The sequence below is a fragment of the Hypanus sabinus genome, chromosome 2 (assembly GCF_030144855.1).
Source record: "Hypanus sabinus isolate sHypSab1 chromosome 2, sHypSab1.hap1, whole genome shotgun sequence".
Classification (NCBI taxonomy): domain Eukaryota; kingdom Metazoa; phylum Chordata; class Chondrichthyes; order Myliobatiformes; family Dasyatidae; genus Hypanus; species Hypanus sabinus.
Genome location: NC_082707.1, coordinates 44040000 through 44060591, shown reverse-complemented (window position 1 = coordinate 44060591; position 20592 = coordinate 44040000). Strand labels below are relative to the sequence as shown.

At 43.7% G+C, this 20592-nt stretch overlaps 1 protein-coding gene across 2 annotated transcripts in view; it reads right to left on the bottom strand.

Annotated features, from left to right (window-relative positions):
• LOC132404634 (protein FAM131A-like) overlaps positions 1 to 20592 on the bottom strand; it is an 80387-nt gene that overhangs the window by 29465 nt on the left and 30330 nt on the right. For both annotated transcript variants that reach the window (XM_059988946.1, XM_059988943.1), the window contains exon 3: positions 2936 to 3029. In XM_059988946.1, coding sequence (XP_059844929.1) covers positions 2936 to 3005 — 70 coding nt within the window. In that variant the 5' untranslated portion in view covers positions 3006 to 3029. The remainder of the gene's footprint in view (positions 1 to 2935; positions 3030 to 20592) is intronic.

Genomic DNA, 20592 nt, shown 5'->3' with positions numbered 1-20592 from the left:
TCACTGATCTCCCCCCGGCATTTATCCTTGCAAGCAGAACAAGTACCACATCTGCCCCTGCATCTCCTCCCTCACTACCATTCAGGGGCCCAGGCAGACCTTCCAGGTGTGGTGACACTTCACTCGTGAGCCTCTTGGGTTCATCTATTGTATTCAGTGTTCCCAGTGTGGCCTCCTGTATATCGGTGAGACCCGACGTTGATTTGGAGACCACTTCACCAACAAAAAGCGAGATCTCCTGGAGGCCACCCATTTCAATTCTACTTCCCATTCCAATTCTGACATGTCACTCCCTGGCCTCCACCACTGTCACAATGAGGCCACACTCAGGTTGGAGGAGCAACATCATATATTCCATCTGGGCAGCCTCCAACCAGATGGCACGAACACTGATTTCTTGAACTTCGGGTAGTTGCACCCCATCCCTTCTCCTTCACCATTCCCCATTTCCATTTCACTCTCTCACCTTATCTCTTTACCTGCCCATCACCATCCTCTGGTGCTCCTCTCCCTTCCCTTTCTTCCATCGTCTTCTGTCCTTGCCTATCAGAATCCCCCTTCTCCACCCCTGTAACTCTTTCACCAACTGACTTCCCAGCTCTTTACTTCGCTCCGCCCCCTCTCCCAGTTTCACCTATCACCTACTACTGTGTATTTCTTCCTCCCTTCCTCCCACCTTCTTGCTTTGACTTCTCATCCCTTTTTCCAGTCCTGATGGACTCAGCCTGAAATGTCGGCTGCTCACTATTTTCCATGGATGCTGCCTGGCCTGCTGAGTTCCTCCAGCATTTTGTGTGCATTGCTTGGATTTCCAGCATCTGCAGATTTTCTGTTGTTTGACCATCATATTATTACTGTCATTGACAGTTATGGAAGTCAGAAAAAATCCAAATGGAACCAAGATTTATTTTTCTAGAGCTTTCTCTGGGATTGCAAAGTTTCTCCTTACAGGTATGTGGCAGTTGAATATAGGCAGTTGAAAAAGTAAATCCTCTGAGATTAGCTTCAGATGCAATCACACCTGGAGTATTTTCATAAGTATTCTATTCTGCCTAATAAGTTGAGCAGTTGTTTGCACATACACGTGTCCAATTATTTAATGCTTCAGTGTTGAAATACATCTGCTTTGGCACACTGGGGATGGGATATCTGGAACCGTTACAAACCCACCGACACCCAGATTTCCAAATGGTGTACAAATGGATCATCATTCAATGCCCACCATGTCCAATGAGCTACATCAATGGAGGGTTGAAGGGAAAAATAGACGCACTGCCTTCGTAGATTAGATTAATTAGTCACACGTCCACTGAAGCATACAAGGAAACACATTGTTTGTGTTACCAACCAACACAGTCCGAGCATAGCCATGCGTCCAGCACCAACACAGCACGCCCACAATGTTCAGAAGAACAATATGCAGCCAACATACTAAAAAACAGGCACAACAACAGCAAAGCAAGCCATGCCCTACCCTCATCCCCCATCAGACATCTCTAGAGATCTCCACCTGCAATCCTTGACCTCAGGCACTGCAGGGAAATTCATTCAGGCTCCATTTCTCCCCCTGCCTTTCTGCTGTGACTCCAGGTCCACTTTACATCCCTGTAATGGTTGCCGAGCATTTTCCACCTGGGGCACCATGGTATAAACATAGCTTAAGAGTGTATGGGGTGTCTAGGGTCGCACCTCTGGTGGTGGAGGGGCCTGCCATGCCCTTTTTCAGGACAGCTTGTCCACCTTTGGTCCCCGCCTGGTGCTCAGCTATCACCTTTGGCTCCAAGTAGCTGTAACACGCGCATCGGCCACACCCCGATAAACCGTTTCGGCAGATAGGCCAAACCAGGTGAGGGCAGCTGATGGGTCTTCGACCGTCGGTGAGGTAGGGGATCTGTCTGTCCCAGCGTGTGAAGTCTGGCCCTGGCAGATTGAGCAGAGGAGACCGATAATGGTCCAATGGTCAAGAAGGCTGGCCAGCAGGCGTTGTGGAGCGCTAAGAGCACTAGAAGACACCTAAATGTCCTGGTCATCCACTGCAGTAGGAGAGGTCTCCGGCCGTAACAGTTGTCCGTACCACTGGATCAAGGTCTCTTCAGCCGAGAAAGTGGGGTTGCCCCGTGCAAAGGCTGTTCCACTTAAACCTCCATCACGCAGTTTTCAACGTGTCTTCTTCAAATCCAAAGGACTACTAACATTACCGAGATAAGATATATTTGCTTTTTTCACTTCAGGAGGTCAAAGGTCAGATTCCAAGTGAAATGTACTTGTTCTATTTTACACGCTGTACCTGATGCTCACAAACCTAAGGTAACCAAAGCAGATGGATTGGCTGTTTTGCACAACGCCTGCATTCAGAGTAAAGCAGTGACCCAAAACTTCAACTCTCCATTCCTCTTCAAGCTCCTCCTTGAAGCCCAGTAGAAGTTCCAAGTACTGCACATCCTTTTCAATTCAGGCACGTTGCAGTTCAATGCTGAATTCAACATTTTCTGATGATTCCCTATTCCAGTGTTGTATCTCAGTTCCAGAACTCAGTTTTTCCCTGTCCCCTTATTTAGATTTCATTCACGTACTCCTTTTCGCACCCAAACAAACAAGACTGGTGGTTGTCATTCATTTGCCCTTACCAGCCTCAATTTCTATCATTCAGTCTCTGCTGGTGTTTATTTTCTCTCTCTCTCTCTCTCTCTCTCTCTCTCTCTCTCGTTCTCACCACCTTTCCCCACTTCCTCTGCAACTTACAGTTATAATTTCTCAGCTGTCATGAAAGGTCAACAGTCAGAACCTTTATTTCTCTTTTTGTGAGTGCTACCATTTCCAGCAGTTCATTTGAATTTCATTCCTCCAGCATCAGCAGTATTTTCTGGCAAAATTTAAGTCAATGGATTCTAAAGCATGCTTATATAAATACAATTAATTATTAATGCACACATACCGTGTAAAGATGATCTTGCAAGTGCAGCAATCTCCTGAATAGTAAGAGCGCGTCTTGATTTTGGTAACATTTCAATAGTGTCTTCAACATTTACCTGGAAAATTGGAAACCAGGTACAAAGGTTGAACTGCTGTTCAAATGTTCTCAGCAATTAAAAACACCTACACATAACCTCCTTTTACATTCAGAGCATCAGCGCTTATCAGCAATGTATAGTCTGTTTTAGTCGTGATGCTTTTCTCTCTAATTGTACATTAGAGTTAATTAAAATACCCAATGCCAGCCAGGTCTGCCTGTCTGCATCAGGGTACACACATGCTTTACTGCCTGTCTGTCTATCTGTGTGCATATCTCTCTATGTATCTGTCTGTGGTCTCAGATCCCCTGAGGATGCAGAGCTTTTCTGTAGAAAATATTATTCTAGCTTTTTGATGTAGTGCAGAGTAGTTATAGAGCAAACAGATTTTATAAATTTTCTCCCCACAATGCTCACTTTAAAAATTGAAAACTTTTATCTGAAAGAGCTTAAGCTGTGTACTTGATTGAAGTATATATAGGAAATGCTAGCCAATCAGTTAACATTTAACTTTTTAATATTTGTATGAGTAACTAACATAGTGAAACTCTAAGTCAGCACTGTCAGAAAGAAGCCACACAGTGTAATAATATAATAATTACTAATAATTAATTAAGTAAGTGCAATATTATTATTATTATATTAATAATATATATTATTAGAGAAAATCTAATAAGATAGAGCCTGAGTTTTGATATTATGCAGTTCTTCCACTGTAAAAAGATCATTTCAAATTATGCAAGCATCATGCATGCTGCTTCACATCTAGTACTGTCACAAATGCTGCAAACTTTGCAAGTCATCATCACTATGACAAACCTGTCATCTCCTTACTCTACACAATGATCTTTGTAAATGTTACTAAAATGCAAGGACACAAGAAATGGAACCAGAAGCAGAAGCTAGCCATTCATCCCAGATCATTGCTGAAGGCTGATTATTTCACCAGTGCCATTTTCCTTAACTCCCCAATGTCCAAAACTCTGTCTTGACATTTTAATAAACAACTCCACAGCTCTCTAGAAAAGCAAATTCCAAAGATTCACCATCAGCTAGATGAAAAAAAAATCTTCTCACGTGAATGGACAACCCCTTTATCTCAAGACTGGTACTGAAGGATCTGGACTTCCTCATCAGGGAAAACATCGATTTTGTGTCTATACCAACAAACCCCCTAAGAGATCATATTCACTCTAAGCTCTGGGGAATAAAGGCCTCTGTGTTGAATCTTTCCTTCTACAATCAACCCTTCACCCCAGGAATCAACCTGGCCATTCTTTGCTGTACTCTCCCAATCATGGGCGTATCCTTCCAAAACACAATATTCCGTTTGTGTTCTTATACAGTTTGGATGCAACAACTCTACCTCTGTACTCAAATCCTAACACAAAAACGTCAACATACATTTATCGTTTGAGCCACTTGCTGAAACCACACACTAACTTTTGGTGGCTTATGTACAAGGACAACTAGGTCACTCATGCAGGGGTAGGTGGGTGGGACAAGAACAGATGCTTAATGTTTCAGGGTTTCAATATTTTAGAAAAGAGACAGGGAGATTAAAGGCCAGGGCCGAAGTACTAATTGGACAATATCACAGATGCACTCAGAGGGGACATAATGGAGGGCTCCTCTGCTGAGTCTGTGTGGGTAGAACTCAAAAATAGGAAGGGAGCAATCACTGTAATGGGATTGTACTGCAGACCAACGCCCCCCCCCCCGCCACCCCCCAATAGCCACTGGGACACTGAGGAACAGATAATGCAGCAGGTTAAGAAAAGCTGTAAAAATAATAAGGTTGTCGTTATGGGGTCTAGTATTGGGTAATGAGCCTGGCCAAGTGACCGCCCTTTCAGTGGGTGAGCAGTTAGGGAACAATGACCACAACTCATTAAGTCTTAAGATAGCTATGGGTAACGATAAGCATGGGCCATGTGGGAGAGTATTATTTCAGAGCAGGGCAAATTATGAGAGCATTACGCAAGAACTGAGGAGAGATAACCGGGAACAGCTGTTTATGGGCAAGTCCACATCCAGCATGTGGAGGGTGATTAAAGACCAATTGCATAGAATACAGGACAGGGACGTTCCTGTCAGAAGGTCAGACAAGGATGGCAACTTAAGAGAAGCTTGGATGTTGACAGAGGTGATGAATTTAATCAAGAAGAAAAAGGAAAAGTATGTGTAAAGAGAGTTTCTTCTTTTTCTTAACTAGCAGGAATGCTAATTTACTGATAACAAGAATGGTATTCCTTTGTAAACCAAATGGGGATTAATGTTCTTTCTTCTGAGTCTGTAAGCTTTTGTTGACGGGCTTTTGGGCAGATCGGTGCGAGGGGGTCGAGAGAGAGGACGCAATGCTCTAAGCTGGGCGAGGATCGGACCCCAAAGGGGGGTCCGAGGCCGGGAGATTCTCCGAGGAGGGGGGGGGATGAAGCTAGATGTGCTTGGTTGACCACTCAGAGGGTCCTGAGCTGTTTGGAGAGTCGAGGAGTTCGGAGGGTCCTGAGCTGCGAGTCGAGGAGTTCGGAGGGGATCGAATGGTGGCCAGAAGACTTCAGTAATTGAGCTCCAACAGCTGTGCACGAAGTGGTTTGGACTTTGATAAGTTTGGCGCCTTTTCTTTAATTTTCTCTTCATATATACTGTATCGTTATTAATCACTTAGTTATAGTAACCTTTATAAATTGTACTCATTTAATCGCATATGGTGTACTGTCTGGTTTTGGGCGAGGCGGGAACATCACACAGCATCCACACCAGCTGATTACCCAGTTTGGCGGGGCCGAAGGCTGCTCCCCATAGACGAGAACGAGCTGAGCGAGCCTGAGGCAACCCAGGGGTTACATTGAGGGGTGCTCGTCCGGGGTTGATTTCTGTGGAAGCTGTGTGATCACCCTCTTTAAATTGTGTCTGCGGCGAAGAGCTGGTGTGCCTTTGTGGGTGTGCGATTGCTGGTTATCGCTGCATGTGTGTTGGGTGGGGTGGCTGCTGTTGCTAGCCTGGAGGTCGTTGTTCGAGTTCCAATTAGTGCTGACGAAATGGTGGTGGGACCATGGGTTGTCCGTACTGTTTGGAGAGTGAGGAGTGACAGGTTGGGATGTTTCAGCAGTGGTGAGCTCCGCCCAGTTATTGGAATAATGTCCAGCCCTAAAGGGGCGGAGGCGTGGGCGGAGCGGACCCCTCATTTGTTGGGTGAGTGGCAGTGCTTGGCTGAGGGAAAGCGACAGGGATGGGTTGAAAGTTTGAGTAGGCGGGCTGGTGACTTTGTTAAAACTGTCGGGCGCAATTACCTCGAAGTGACCGCTGCCAGTTCTGGGAAAGTGCGGGAAAATGCGTGTGGTTCGACTGGAAGTCAAATGCCGCAGCTGGGGGGCTTATCATATCCGTGGCAGGAGATTGGTGGGAAGTTTTTAGGGTATCCCTTTTTGCCTAGGGGGGCAGATAAATTGCTTGTGGTGCCAAGGGGATCAGTTGTTCCGTTGATTCGAGAGGTGTTGGGAAACTTAGAGGAGGCCCAGTGGGGGAACGGCTTGGGGTCTCTGGGGGAGCACGTTCCCAGCAATGTACCAAGGAACTGAAAGGAACAGACTCTATTCCTGAAGGCTTAGAGGGGCCATGCGCACAGGTGTTGTTACCGATGGATGGAAGTCAAGTTAAAGCCATCCTCGGCACCGGGGCGCCGGTTAAGTTGCTGTACAGTTTGTTTCATAACCGTTATTGGAAGCATTTACCCTTGACGACATTGAGGACACTGGAGATTCCGGGTACCAGTGCCGGTGATTATCCAGACGACGGTTGTTGGTCAGTGAAAATGGAGTTCTTGGAGGCAAATGTGGAGGAGACTGAGGTTCATGAATCGTTAATGCTGATGTGTCCGGACCCTGTTGAGACGGGCAGCGTTTCTGTTCTAGAGAGAACCAATATCCTGCTGGTGCGCTTGGGGGCCTGCCCAGAGGAGGCGGGTGAGCGCTGTTTGGAGGCATTGTCGATGCACCCAGAGTTTCGAGCTGCTTGTGTGGACGTGTGTAGCAGCGTTGGGCTGATACCGAATTCAAACAAGAGCCAGTGGCGGTACGGCCTGGGGGAAGTATCTGAGGGTGAGACCCTCTTAGTGGACGCTGCAAAATACCACGAGGGAGGGGAGTTGACTGCTGAAGACACCTTGGAGAGAGAGAGGTTGCGACGACTGGCCCCTGAAGCCGTGGAAGACGTAGGCAGCGTGTGTGTGGATTGTATTGCGTTGAAGAGGCGCACTGTCAGTGACCAGAATATGGCCCTGAGGGCCGGAGAGGCGATGGCCTGTCTGAGTGGTGCGAAATGGTTTAAGGTGCTGGATCTGAGGAGTGGATGTTGCCAGATCCCGATGAGTGAGGCTGACAAGGAGAAGACGACCGTTATAAATTCCCTAGGAGTCTTCGGGTCCGAAAAGATGCCACAGGGCATATCTGGAGCCCTTGCAACCTTCCTGCTGGGCAAGTGGAAGACCATAGGGGATGTGGAGGCGTTTGGAGTTTTGGTGTATGTGGATGACCTCTTGGTGTTTGGATTTGCCTCAGGAGAATATGAAGTGAGGTCGTTGCAGGAGCAGCTGAGAACTACCGAGTTAAAGTGCTTTCGGGACACGTGCCAGGGCTGGCGAAGGTCGCAGCTTGTGAGTGACTGTCTCTACGGAATCAAGTTTGAAATGAAGACGGAGAGACTGGAGGAAGCGATCTGGAACCAGTCGGAAGACTTACAAGTTGGAGAGAATGAAGAAAGTTGTCTGACTGAGGGTAATAGCAAACTGAGAACCCAGAGAGGGGAGTTTGCGGAGGTGAAGAAATTACAGACGAATCTCAGATGAGAGAAGCAGAAGCTTGAAGGGAACCTGAAGATGACCATCGACAGTTCAAATGAAGTGCAAAACCTGAAAGTTGATCTGGAAGAAGTCATGAGGAAGAAAAAGCTGGAGAGAAGTGCAGTGAATACTGAACAGGAGGCTGAAGAGACTGCGGGAGCAGTGCAGGCCACGTGTTTCCGTTTGGAGAAGATCAAACAGCAGCTACCGATCACAGGAATGAGGAAGAATACAGATTCGATGGATGATGTGCTGGATGTGTGGTACATGCTGCCTTTTGCTGACTTTCCCTCGATTGAGGAAGAGACCTTTGGCCCTTCTCCCATTGAGTCAGGTGTAGCGGGGAGGGTTAGCTGTGTGCAGTGTGGGGCATGAGTGAGAGGTTGAGAGAGGAGTTGGTAGTGGGCCCAAGGTAACCCCAGTTGTGTCCGAGCCTGAAGGGTTTAGGTGAGGGGGTACGGAGGCCTTAGAAGGGTTAGGGAACTCCCAGATAGTTGGCCTAAGTAGCGCCTGAGGAACAGGGCGTGAGGGTTACTGTGTGGGGAGGAGATGTCACTGTTTGTGCTTGGGTTACGGTGTGTTGGCAGGAAAGGTGGCGAGTTATTTAGTAGTCATGAGGACATGACTTTTATTTGGTGGAGGGAGAGTGTAAAGAGGGTTTCTTCTTTTTGTTAACTAGCAGGAATGCTAATTTACTGATAACAAGAATGGTATTCCTTTGTAAACCAAATGGGGATTAATGTTCTTTCTTCTGAGTCTGTAAGCTTTTGTTGATGGGCTTTTGGGCAGATCGGTGCGAGGGGGTCGAGAGAGAGGACGCAATGCTCTAAGCTGGGCGAAGGCTGCTCCTCCTAGACGAGAACGAGCTGAGCGAGCCTGAGGCGACCCGGGGGTTACATATGTAATGCTTAGAAACCAGAATCAGACCGAGCCCTTGAGGATTATAAGGCAGCCAGAAAAGAACTCAAGAGAATTAGAAAAGCCAGGAGGGGCAATGAAAAGTCCTTGGCAAGAAAGATTAAAGAGAACCCTAAGGCATGCTATACATACAGCTAAAGCAAGAGAATCACCGGGGGTGGGGGGGGGGACCACTCAAGGATAAAGGGGAGCGACATTTGCTTGGAAGTGGAGGATGTAGGTGAGGTCCTTAATGAGCACTTTACATCAGTATTTACCTAGGAGGATGTGGACAATAGGGAGCATATTAATATGCTTGGGCATTTTGAGGTGAAAAAGGAGGTAGTGTTGGGTCTCTTAAAGAGTGTTAAGGTGAATAAGTCTACAGGGCCTGACGGAATATACCCCAGGTTATTGAGAGGAGCAAGTGAAGAAAGCACTGGGGCCTTAACCAATACCGTTTGTCTCTTCTCCAGCTACAGCCAAGGTTCCAGAGAACTGCAGAGTAGCTAATGTTGTTCCATTGTTCGAGAAGGGAACCAGGAATAATCTTGGAAACTATAGACTGCTGAGTCTCATGTCCGTGGTAGGGACATTACTGGAGAGAATTCTTAGGGATAGGATTTATGAGCATTTGGAAAACCATGACCTAATTAGGGAGAGCCAGCATGGCTTTGTGCAGGACAAGTCATCTCATTATAACTTGTTTGAGATTTTGTTTGAGGTGACAAGGGTGATTGATCAAAGTTCAAAACTCAAAGTAAATTTATTATCAAAGTACACATACCTGTAGGTCACCATATACAATCCTGGGATAAGTTTTGTGACAGAGATAGAGCTGTGGATAATGTCTACATGAATTTTAGTAAGCTGTTTGACAAGGTCCCTCATAGCAGGCTCATCCAGAAGATTAAAATGCATGGGATCCATGGTGAATTGGCCACTTAGATTCAGAACTTGCTTGCCCATAGTAGACAGAGGGTGGTGGTTAAAGGGACTTATTCTAGCTAGAAGTATGTGATTAGCAGTGTTCCGCAAGGATCTGTACTGGGACCTTTGCTGTTTGTGATGTATCTAAATGACCTGGATGAAAATTTACATGGGTGGATTAGTAAGTTTGCAGATGATATGAAGATTGGTGGTGTTTTGGATGGTGTAAATAACTGGCAAAGAATACAGCGGGATATAGATCAATTGCAGAAATCGGCAGGAGTTTAACACGGCCAAGTGTGAAGTGTCGTATATTGGAAGTCAAATGTCAAGAGACAACACACTATTAAGTTCAAGACCCTTAACAGTGTTGATGAGCAGAGGGATCTTGGGTCCATGTTCATAGTTCCCTGAAAGTGGCTTCGCAGGTTGATAAGATGGTTAAGAAGGGATGCCTACCTTTATTAGTTAAGGCACTGAGTTCAAATGTCAGGAAGTTACATAGCAGCTTTATGAAGCCCTAGTTAGGCTGCATCTGGAGTATTGTATACAGTTCTGGTCACCCCATTATAGGAAGGATGACAAGGCTTTGGAGAGGGTGCAGAAGACGTTTATCAAGATGTTGCCTGGATTAGAGGGCATGTGCTGCAATGAGAGGTTGGACAAACTTGGGTTGTTTTGTCTGGAGTGTTGGAGGCTGAGGGGAGAGCTGACAGAGGTTTATAAGATTATGAGATACATAGACAGAGTAGACAGACAGTATCTTTTTCCCAGAGTGAAATGTCTAATATCAGATGGAATCTAATCTCATTTAAGGTGAGAGGGAGTAGTTTTAAAGGAGATGTGAGGGGCAAGTTTTTTTACACAGAGAGTGGTGAGTGTCCCTGGGGTAGTGGAAGAGGGAGATAAATTAGGAACTCTGAAAAGCACATGAATGTGAGGAAAATGGAGGAATATGGGCATCGTGTAGGCATAAGAGACTATTTTGGTTGGCTGTTTGATTATTAATTTACAAACAAGGGAAAATCTGCAGATGCTGGAAATCCAGGCAACACACACAAAATGCTGGAGGAATTCAGAAAGCCAGGCAGTACCTATGGAAACAGTTCAGTCGGCGTTTCGGGCTGAAACCCTTTGGCAGGAGTTCCCTTAGCATTTTGTGTGTGATTACTAATTCATTATGTTTGGCTAAACACTGCGGGCCAAAGGGCCTGTCTTGTGCTGTACTGTTCTATGCTCTATCTTCCCGGCTTGAAGATAATTCATGCCAGTATGTTACCCCTGATACCGAATACTATGTGCTCTATTTGTTCATCAACAATCACATCTGTGACATCTTATCAAAGGCCTTCTGAGAGTCCAAATATACTACCTTAACTGGTTTGCCATTACCTATCTATCTACTACCATCTCAAGGAGGTAAAGTACATTTGTTAAACATGATTTCCCTTTCATAAATCCATGTTGACTCTCCCTAATACTATCACTACTTTCCAAGTCACAAACAAGAGAAAAATCTGCAGATGCTGGAAATCCAGGCAACACACACAAAATGCCGGAGGAACTCAGCAGGCCAGGCAGCATCTATGGAAAAAAGTAAACAGTCGGCGTTTCAGGTAGAGATTCTTCATCGGGACTGGAGAAAAAAAGATAAGGAGTCAGAGTTTGAAGGTGGGGGGAGGGGAGGAAGGAACGCAAGGTGATAGGTGAAACTGGGAGGGGGAGGAATGAAGTAAAAGAGCTGGGAAGTTGATTGGTGAAAGAGATACAGACTTGGAGAAAGGGGGAATTTAATAGCAAGGGACAGAAGGCCACAGAAGAAAGGAAATGGGGGGGAGCATCAGAGAGTGAGAGCAAGGAGATAAGGTGAGAGGGAAAAGGGACTGGGGAACGACGATGGAAGGTTCACCATTACTGTACGTTTAAGAAATCTATGTTCATACCATCAGGTTGGAGGCTACACGGACAGAATATAAGATGTTGCTCTTCTATTAGTCTTTCCTTAATATGGATTTGTGATTTCCCTTACTATTGTTGTTAGACAAATAGACCAGTTGCAAGAAGAAACTGCTGGAAGAGCTCAGCAGGTCAAGCAGCAAAACATAATGTGAGAATGTTTCACGGCAAGCCTTTGCATCAGGACTTCCCCACATTCCTGCACCTTCTCTCACTCTGAGCCATTCCCTTCAAAACCTAAACAACTAACTCATACTTTGTGCTTCCATGGTTTGATTTGTTTAGGTTTAAGACTCTGATTTCAGATTGAACAAACATCACCTACCATTTCTTAATGAAATATTAATATATTCTAATCACTGTAAAATGGGATGAGTGCTTTATCGTTATGGTAAAAGATGAACTCTTGATCTCTCAGTCTACCTTGTCATAGTCCTTGTGCCTTATTAGACTACCTGCACTGCACTTCTTCCTGTAACTATAACATTATATCCTGCATTTTGTTAAAGCTTTTCCTTGCATGCTACCCCGACATAGTTATGTCTTGGAATGATCTCTCCGGATAGCATGCAAAACAAAGCTTTTCACTCTATCTCAATAATGAACCAGTTACCACTGTCTCCTAAAGACCCCTTCACAATCAGAGCATCAATAATGCTTTCCTCAATACATAATACTAGATCTAAAGCAGAGTGTTCTCTCACTGTTATTCGTTCAGTATGTTGATGCACCAGTCTCACATTTATCCTCTATACTGTTACTTATTTGCTTTTTCTAGTCAACAGGCAGATTTAAAGTTCCCATGATTATTGCAATATCCTTATAATATTCACTCCTTATTTCCCAAATTATTTGATATCCTACAATACCTTTAATATCTGGGTCCTTCATATAACTTACTTGCACCTCTGGCTCAACCCAAATTGATTCTATTTGACTTTCTGTGCCAAGATCCTTCGTTGCTGTAGTCCGTATCCTGAACTTTAAAATCAAGCTACCTCACCTCCTTTCCCAATTTGCTTTCCCTTCAAAATCTCAAGTATCCTTGAAATTTAATTAGATTGCAATGACATTTCTGAAGTGGCTATTAGACCGGATCCAATATTTTTATTCTTGCTATTAATTAACAAATCTTTTTAACAAATGCTGTGAGCATTCACATAAAGATAGTTCAGTTGCATTTTATGCTATTTTCCCCTTTTGGGGTTTAATTTGAAGTAAACCTTTATATTTAAGACCATAAGATACAGAAGCAGAAATAGGCCGTTTGACCAATCAAGTCTACTCTGCCATTTCATCATGACTGATCCATTTTTCCCTCAGCCCCAATCACTTGCCTTCTCCCCATATCCCTTCATGCCCTGACTAATCAAAAATCTATCAAATTCCACCTTAAATATACCCAATGACTTGGCCTCCACTGTCACCTGTGGTAACAAATTCCACAGATTCACCACTCTCTGGCTAAAGAAATTTCTCCTCATCTCTGTTCTAAATGGACGTCCCTCTAATCTGAGGCTGTGTCCTCTGGTCCTAGAACCTCCCACCACAGGAAACACCTCTCCACAGCCATTCTATCAAGGCCTTTCAATTCAATATGTTTCAATGAGATCCCTCACACATTCTTCTTAATTCCAATGAACACAAGCCCAGAGCCATCAAACTCTCCTCATATGGTAAGTCTTTCAATCCCGGAATCATTTTCATAAAGCTTCTTTGAGCCCTCTCCAATGTCAGCACATCCTTTCTTAGATAAGGGGCCCAAAACTGCTCACAATACTCCAAGTGAGACCTCACCAGTGCCTTGTAAAGCCTCAATATCACATCCTTGCTTTTATATTCTAGTCCTTTTGAAATGAATGCTAACATTGCATTTGCCTTCCTCACCACAGACTCAACCTGCAAGTTAACCTCTGAGGAATTTTGCACGAGGACTCCCAAGTCCCTTGGCATGTGAGATTTTTGAATTTTGTCTCCATTTAGAAAGCAGTCTATGCTTTTATTTCTTCTACCAAAGTGCATGATCATAACACTTCCCGGGACTGTATTTCATCTGCAACTTCCTTGCCCATTCTCCTAATCTGTCTAAATCCTCCTGCAGCCTCTCTGCTCCCTCAACAATACCTATCTATGTATCATCCACAAACTTGGTCATAAAGCCATCAATTCCATTATTCAAATCATTGACATATAACATAAAAGGAAGCAGTCCCAACATGAAACACCACTAGTTACCAGCAACCAACCAAAAAAAGCTCCCTTTATTCCCACTCTTTGCCTCTTACCAATCTGCCAGTGCTCTATCTATGCTAGTATATTTCCTGTAGTATCATGGGCTCATAACTTGTTAAGCAGCCTTATGTGCAGAACCTTGTCAAAGGCCTTCTGAAAATCCAAGTACACAACCGATTCTCCTTTGTCTATCCTGCTTATTATTTCGGCAAAGAATTCCAACAAATTCGTCAGGCAAGATTTTCACTTGAGGAAACCATGGCCTATTTTACCGTGTGCCTCCAAGTACCCAGAAACCTCATCTTTAACAATAGACTCCAACACCTTCCCAACCTCCGAGCTCAGATTCACTAGCCTATAATTTTCTTTCTTCTGCCTCTCTCCTTGAAAAGTGGAGTGACATTTACAATTTTCCAGCCCTCCAGAATCATGCCAGAATCTACTGATTCTTGAAGAAAAACATTACTAATGTCTCCACAATCTATTCAGACACTTCTTTCAGAACCCTGGGGTGTACTAAAGTTGACAAGGCCATTTGGTCCAGATGATTTATCTACCTTCAGACTTTTCAGTTTCCATGGCACCTTCTCTCTTCTGCCCCGATATTTTTGAACTTCAGAATTATCTACCACAGTGAAGATTGAAGCAAAATACTTACAGTACTGAGTTTGTCCCACATTACTACTTCTCCAGCATCATTTTCCAGAGGTCCAATATCTACTCTTGCTTCTCTTTAATTCTTTATATATCTGAAGAAACTTTTGGTGTCCTCTTTAATATTATTGGCTCGCTTACCTTTATATTCCATCTTTTCCCTTGTTATGACTTTTTAGTTATCTTCTGTTTGTTTTATAACATTTCCAAATCTTCTAACTTCCCACTAATTTTTGCTTTATTATATGGCCCCTCTTTGGCTTTTACGTTGGCTTTGACATCCCTTGTCAGACAGGGTTGTGTCAACTCACCTTTAGAATACTGCTGCTTCTTCTTTGGGATCCTATCCCGCAACTTCCAAATTGTTCCCATAAATTCCAGCCACTGGTGCTCTGCCATCATTCCTGCTAGTGCACCCTCCTTGTCAACTTTGGAATAGCTGATCCCGTAGTGGGCTCAACCACAAGGGGCTCTAAGAAGCCGCCTGGTTGGCATTCTACAAATTCCTCCTCTTGGGATCCAGCACCAGCCTGATCTTCCCAACCTACCTGCATATTGACATCTCCCATGATAATCCTAGCTTTGCCCTTTTGACATGCATTTTCTATCTCGCATTGTGATTTGTAGCCCCATCTTTGCTGCTGTTCAGAGGTTTATATACAGCTCCCATCAGGGCCTCTTTACCTTTGCAGTTTATAGGACACAGTACAGGCCCTTCGGCCCACAATGTTGTGCCGACCCTTAAACCCTGCCTCCCATATAACACCTTAAATTCCTCCATTTCTTAGCTCAACCCACAATGGTTCTAATCCTTACAATCCTATGTCACCTCTTTCTAATTATTTGATTTCATTTTTTTACCCACAGATCCACCCCATCCCCTCTGCCTACCTGCCTGTCCTTTTGATACAATGTGTATCCTTGGACATTAAGCCCCCAACTATGATCTTCTTTCAGCCACAATTCAGTGACGCCCACAATGTTATACATACCAATATGTAACTGTGCTGCAAGTTCATCTACCTTATTCCATATACTATGTACAATCAAATATAATACCTTCAGTCCTATTTCACTCTTTTCAATTTCTGTCCCCGTTTTATATTGCAGCTCATCCCATTGACTGCAATTCTGCCCTATAATCAGCCTGTCCTTGCTAGCAGTCCCACCATACATGCCTCTGTTTGTAAACCAACTGCCCCATTCAATTTTCTAACCTTGATCCCTGATCTACTTTATCCACTGCACCTTCATAGCTCTGGTTTTTTTTTTACTTTTAATACTGGGTATTCATATTCCTTAAGCAGAATGTCCTTGGTTTCATCTACATCTGTGGTTCCCAGATGATCCAAATTAACCAGATTTTCCCTCCAGTCTGACAGAGATAGCTGCACCATTCCCCCACTCATGGCCATCACGTCCCTCATCATGTTACCAATCTGAATGCACCTTGCGTCACAGCGCTGTGGCCAATTTACTCATTCACACTGTTAAAGTCTACACTAATATCACCACTTCATTGATTGTCTTTTCACAACACTCAGGGGCAGCAACAGCCAAGCGCAAAAGCCATTGAGAACATCCAATGCCGTAATTAAATCTCAAGGCCCTACTGATGTTCAGAAAGCCAAGCAACATTATGCTATTGGGATCATTAAATCTTCTCTGCTGAAGTCCAGCCTCGTTATTTATTCAGTACTCATTACTAATTAATACTAATTTACAAGGTAATTCATAATTTTATACACAGTTATAATCTTGTGATGTAGAAACACCACTTCCCAGCTGACAATGCAGATGGATTCAGGTGAGTGCAGGTGGCAGCTTGACAGCAGCATGTACAATTATTAATACATGTTGTTCTCACTCTCACACACACACACACACACTCACTCACACTCACTCACACACACACACTCACTCACACACACACACACACACACACACACACACACACACACACACACACACACACACTCACACTCACTCTTCAGGGACTCCAGCAGAAACCTTGCGCTAAATGAACAAGCAAAATAGACGATATGCCTTTATATTCTATGGCTTTATTTTAGATTTCCAGCAATTTTGCTTTTACATTAAAAAATCAATTTACAGCTAGCCAAGCCAAGCAGTCCCCTTGATCGAAGCTTCAGGTAGTTCAGGAACATAGCTTCTTCTGTTCCAATCACATGAAGTCATAAGACATAGAATTAGGCCATTCAGCCCATCATATCTCCTTCACCATTCCATCAGGCCGATATGCTGATTGGTAGATTCATTAGCTCTGTAACTTGCTCTAGGTGTAGGAACAACTGTGTCCTTTCTTATAGAAAAATGTACAATTCAATCTGTTTTTCTTGTGAGTGCTACATATATGATGCTATAGCAGCCTCAGATGCTCTCGCAAGTTTTTCAGTGCAAATGACAATAAACGAGAACTGAGGGAGGGAAGTGAACGGGATTTACTGCGGGCTGGCATTGGTTCAATGGGCTGAATAACCCCAATCATTCAAAATAAGAAATACATCTTCGAATTAGAATGGTACAGGACTGCCATCTGTCTGCTCCCCTTGCTAGTCCCCTCAGCTCTGCCAGTCATACCCTGAAGAGCAGATAAGCATTTTCAGGCTCTTAAAAAGCTTGAACCCGCTTTTACACCCACGATGAGAACTACAAGCTGAAAAGTTCGTCACATTTACAAGGCCTCACCGTGAAGGTCCAAGTCAGCTTCAGCAAGCAGTTCACAATACAGACTAAGGAAACAGTATATGAAAATGAAATTCAGAGATCAGTGGAGGACAGCGGCAGCCCCACACAGAATGTTGACAATACTTGCATTTATTGGCCAACCCTCTGAGTCAACTACATTTGGTCTGGAGTCATATCTAATCTATGAGGTCCTCTTTTGGTCAGCGTCAATCAAGGATATTGCGTCCTAACTGTCTAGGTGATACACAAGCCAGGGAAGTACGATATGGAGAGCAAGCTGTTGCCCAAGCAACATGATGAAGCCAAAGGAACGGCAGAGACTGACACAGTTTGGTTCCAGTGGTGTCACAGGAGTTGCCAGTCAGCATTGAACTCAATGGTGAACTGCCTTAGGGACTCCAGCTCTGGGTCTTCCCTCAGGGTTTACTCCTGAAGCCTTCCCCATGAAAGGGAATTGCCAGAAGGCAGCGGAGATTTGAGATCAGAGTTTTCCTTCTCCTGGATGTGCTGCCAGACTCAGCATACAAGCCCCATCTGCCTGAAGCAACTGGTTTTAAGGTGCCAGTAACCTATGGTGGCTCCTTCTCCTGTCAGTAGAAACGGTTCCACCAGGGCCTAGTTAGTAGTTAAGTCACACATGAAAGCCACGTGCTGGATTTGACTGTCAGAGGCCATTTGAGACGCATACTATTGGGAGCTTGTTCCCACTACCTCCCCCAGCTATGACAAACTTAAGGAATCACATATGATCTAAACTAGATTAAAAAAGCAGATGTTAGTGAATCTGGTAACGATACAGTAACTTCACAGATATTGTTACTGAAATTAGTTCACATTTCCCCAAAAATGACAGATTTATTTAATTTTTGACTTCAAATTTCCCAGCTGTCGGTGTGGGAGTCAGTGGCCCAGAGCTCCAAGTGCTAAATATATTTACAATAATATGCATCACTACCACTGGTATTAATTTAACAGCATTTCACCTAGGTAGTTAGGCATGAGATTTTAATAGATTCATAAATACAGATGTAGAGAAACAAACACAAAATAGAGGAACTCAGAGAGTCACGCAGCATATATGGAGGGGAATAAACAGTCAGTGATATAGACTGACTCAGTCGGAGCAATAACTACAACATATAAATAATATGAAATTCCAAATTGTGGAATTTGCACCAATATGCAGTATTGGTGTAATGAGATCATTTGCAGCACGTAATAACTTTAATAGGTTTTGCAACAAATTTTTCATTATTAGCCATGATAAAGAATAATATTAAAATAAGATTGTTAATGTATTTAAATTAGTATATTCTGTTTATCTCCAGAAGCCAGGAAGAAGTGAGTAGACAGAATATAAATGCTAAAATGGCAATTAAGTGATGGGCTTTACTAATGTTTGTGCAGCTTGTTATTTATTGTTTTCTTCGCAGGGACAGGTAACCATGCTTCATTGCTAAAAGGAATAAATGGCCTTGCCTACAATATTCAACAAGAAGTCATAAATTAACAATGGCAACAAGAATTAAGTAATGTCTCTAACTGTATCCATTTTCTATGTTGCCATCAACTGTGTGCAAGTTTCAACTGGGCATGTCCTCTTCTCACTACAACCATCAGAGAGGAGGTAGAGGAGCATGCAATCACACTCAATGATTCAGAAACAGCTTCTTCTCAATGGTCCGTAAATACTATCTCTTTATTCATTTCTTTTTACACTATTTATTTCTTTTGTAGTTTAGAGAAATTTTTGTCTTTGCACTTTACTGCTGCTGCAAAGCAACAAATTTCATGTTATCATATAAAAAAATAATAAACCTGATTCCGATTCTGAGTTATAATGCGGGTGACTGCTCAAACAAAGTTCTGGTTAGAACTGCTGTAAACAAGTGAACTGTAACAATCTCTTGTGATCCAAACAATCACAAATCTTGTCAACGATTTAGATGAGGGCATTGAAAACTATGTCAGCAAGTTTGCTGACGATACTAAACTGGGTGGCAGTGTGACATGCGAAGAGGACATTAGGAGAATACAGGGAGACTTGGATAGGCTGGGTGAGTGAGCAGATACTTGGCAGATGTCATTCAATGTGAATAAATGTGAAGTTATCCACTTTAGAAGCTGGAACAAGAGGGCAGAGTATTGTCTGAACGGTGTAGAGTTAGGTAAGGGAGAAATGCAAAGAGACCTAGGAGTCCTAGTTCACCAGTCAATGAAGGTGAATGAGCAAGTGCAACAGGCAGTGAAGAGGGCAAATGGAATGTTGGCCTTTGTTACAAGGAGAATTGAATACAAGAGCAAGGATGTTCTTTTGCATTTGTACAGGGCCCTGGTGAGACCACACCTGGAATATTGTGTACAGTTTTGGTCTCCAGGTTTAAGGAAGGACATTCTGGCAATTGAGGAAGTGCAGCGTAGATTCACTAGGTTGATTCCTGGGATGGCAGGGCTGTCTTACGCAGAGAGATTGGAGAGATTGGGCTTGTACACACAGGAATTGAGGAGATTGAGAGGGGATCTGATTGAAACGTTTAAGATAATTAAAGGATTTGATAGGATTGAGGCAGGAAATATGTTCCAGATGTTGGGAGAGTCCAGTACCAGAGGGCATGGATTGAGAATAAGAGGTCAGTTATTTAAAACAGAGTTGAGGAAGAACTTCTTCTCCCAGAGAGTTGTGGAGGTGTGGAATGCACTGCCTCGGAAGACTGTGGAGGCCAATTCTCTGGATGCTTTCAAGAAGGAGCTAGATAGATATCTGATGGATAGGGGAATCAAGGGATATGGGGACAAGGCAGGGACTGGGTATTGCTAGTGAATGATCAGCCATGATCTCAGAATGGCGGTGCAGACTCGAGGGGCCGAATGGTCTACTTCTGCACCTATTGTCTATTGTCTATAAAAGCAAATCACAAGTTGGCTATTTTAGATACTGGCAGCAAAAAACCTGAAAACCCTAACTGGTTGCTTAAATGCAATTTTGGAACGTACCAATTCTTACAACATTAGTCAGAAGATATTTTTAACCTAACCCAGTGGTTTACTTTTAGAGGAAGCAAGAATGTGTGGTACAGTGCAATCGTACCAGAGTAGGGCAGTGATCCATGCTAGGCATACACTCTTTTTTGACGTGGTTATTGTGGCCTGTTCTCCAATACTTTCAAATTGTGACAAGCTGCCTGCATAAAGGCTAAAGATCATGTATTGCAGCAGTTCTTCTGGAGAGAGGGTCCAGTGGAGGTTCATCCCAGGAATGAGAGGATTAAGGTATGAGGAGTGTTTGGTGGCTCTGGGACTGTACTTGCTGGAGTCTGAAAAAATAAGGGAGAGGATCTCATTGAAATCCATCAAATACTGATT